The sequence below is a fragment of the Chlorella variabilis genome (genome assembly GCF_000147415.1).
Source record: "Chlorella variabilis unplaced genomic scaffold CHLNCscaffold_19, whole genome shotgun sequence".
Classification (NCBI taxonomy): Eukaryota; Viridiplantae; Chlorophyta; class Trebouxiophyceae; order Chlorellales; family Chlorellaceae; genus Chlorella; species Chlorella variabilis.
This window is the reverse complement of record NW_005435069.1, coordinates 606,396-607,779: the sequence shown is the minus strand read 5'-3', so window position 1 is coordinate 607,779 and position 1,384 is coordinate 606,396. Positions and strand designations below refer to the sequence as shown.

General features: G+C 71.1%; 1 protein-coding gene across 1 annotated transcript in view; it reads right to left on the bottom strand.

Annotated features, from left to right (window-relative positions):
• Positions 1–1,384, bottom strand: part of CHLNCDRAFT_137383 (hypothetical protein) — a gene marked incomplete at both ends in the record, with an annotated part of 6,203 nt that overhangs the window by 1,188 nt on the left and 3,631 nt on the right. The window contains 3 exons of the mRNA XM_005845016.1: positions 156–533; positions 801–970; positions 1,271–1,379. Of these exons, the coding sequence (XP_005845078.1) occupies positions 156–533; positions 801–970; positions 1,271–1,379 (657 nt within the window). The remainder of the gene's footprint in view (positions 1–155; positions 534–800; positions 971–1,270; positions 1,380–1,384) is intronic.

The window sequence follows — 1,384 nt, the reverse complement described above, 5'->3', positions numbered from 1 at the left end:
ACCTGGCATCTGCATGCACAGACTATACACAACCGCACACATGCAGGAAGACGGCCACACACACACACAGACAACAGTCACACGCATGCACCCCCCCAGCCCCGCCACCCGGCTCGCTCGTGCTTGCCTGCGCCTCCCCAGGACAGCAGGTAGACCCCCGTCACCGCCGCCTTAGCATTGTAGTACCTCCCACCCCGCCCGTTCTTGGGAGCCAGCTCGCCGCCGCCCAGGCTGGGCAGGCGCTGCGCGGCCAGCCCCGCGGCGCCCACGCGCCCCGGCGACAGGTTGGCGCGTGCCAGCGTCAGGCGCGGCGGCGCGCCTCCGGCGCTCCAGTCCCACCCGCCCACCTCCAGGTTCATGTACCGCTGCGGGCAGGCCAGGCCATAGGCTGGGTGCGCGGCGCAGCCGGGGCTAGAGTAAAAGCCCAGGCTGGTGGCGGCAGAATGCGGCAGCAGCGTGGCGCCGCGGTAGCCCGACAGCGAGCCATCCACATCCAGCAGTGAGGTGGTGCGACCGCCGTCCCCCGTGGTGTCCTGCACGCGGCGGCGAGCGGGGCGGGGACGGGGCGTGGGTGCCGGCGGGGTGGACCCTGGGGCACCTTGCAGGGGCAGCTTCCAGGCAGCTAGCCGGGCCGTGCTGCGGGTCCAGCCGCCTGTGCCTGCTGCCGCCCGCTGCCGACCCAGAAGGCCCGCCTTAGCCAGCAGACCAATGCCTCCTCATAACAACAACCACAACACAGCAAGTGCAAGCTCCAAACGTACCAGGACAGGCACAACAAGGCACGCGCACGGGCTCCCCACCTGGACGACAAAGCGGTAGGAGCAGCGCTGCGCGGCAAACCCCGCCACCGAGGTGCCCGCCGCCATCTGAAACCCGTTGTTGCTGCGCAGGCCCAGCGGGCTGGTGCCCGCGGGCCAGGCGCGGGCGGTGAGGCCGGTGACCACGATGGGGCCGTCATACAGCTTCAGGCCTGGGGCAGGGCAGGGTGGGTGGGTGGGCGCTTGGGCGGGGTGGCAGCATGGCAGGTGCCGCTGGGACCCTGCCCCGCACTTGGCAGCTGCGGCCTCGGCAGCCGTCCTCGGCACGGCCCTGTGGCCAGTCGACAGACGCGCGTATGCCGCCGAAACTGTGCCGCTGCTCCTTGAGGGGGAGGGGCCTGTCCCCCGCTGTGCACAAGGCCACACCAGGCGGCTGCGCGCAGCGGCGCTGCTCTGTCCGGCTTTGATGCGTTCCAAAGCAGCGCTGGCGCTGCCGGGGGTGGCGGGCTCACCTGTGATGATGCCAGACATGTCCTGCACGCGTACCGCCGACCGCCCCGCCGCCGCATCCCAGCGCTGGTACAAGGAGTCGGCGATGCCTGGGTCTCCCGTGTTGGCGCTCTGTG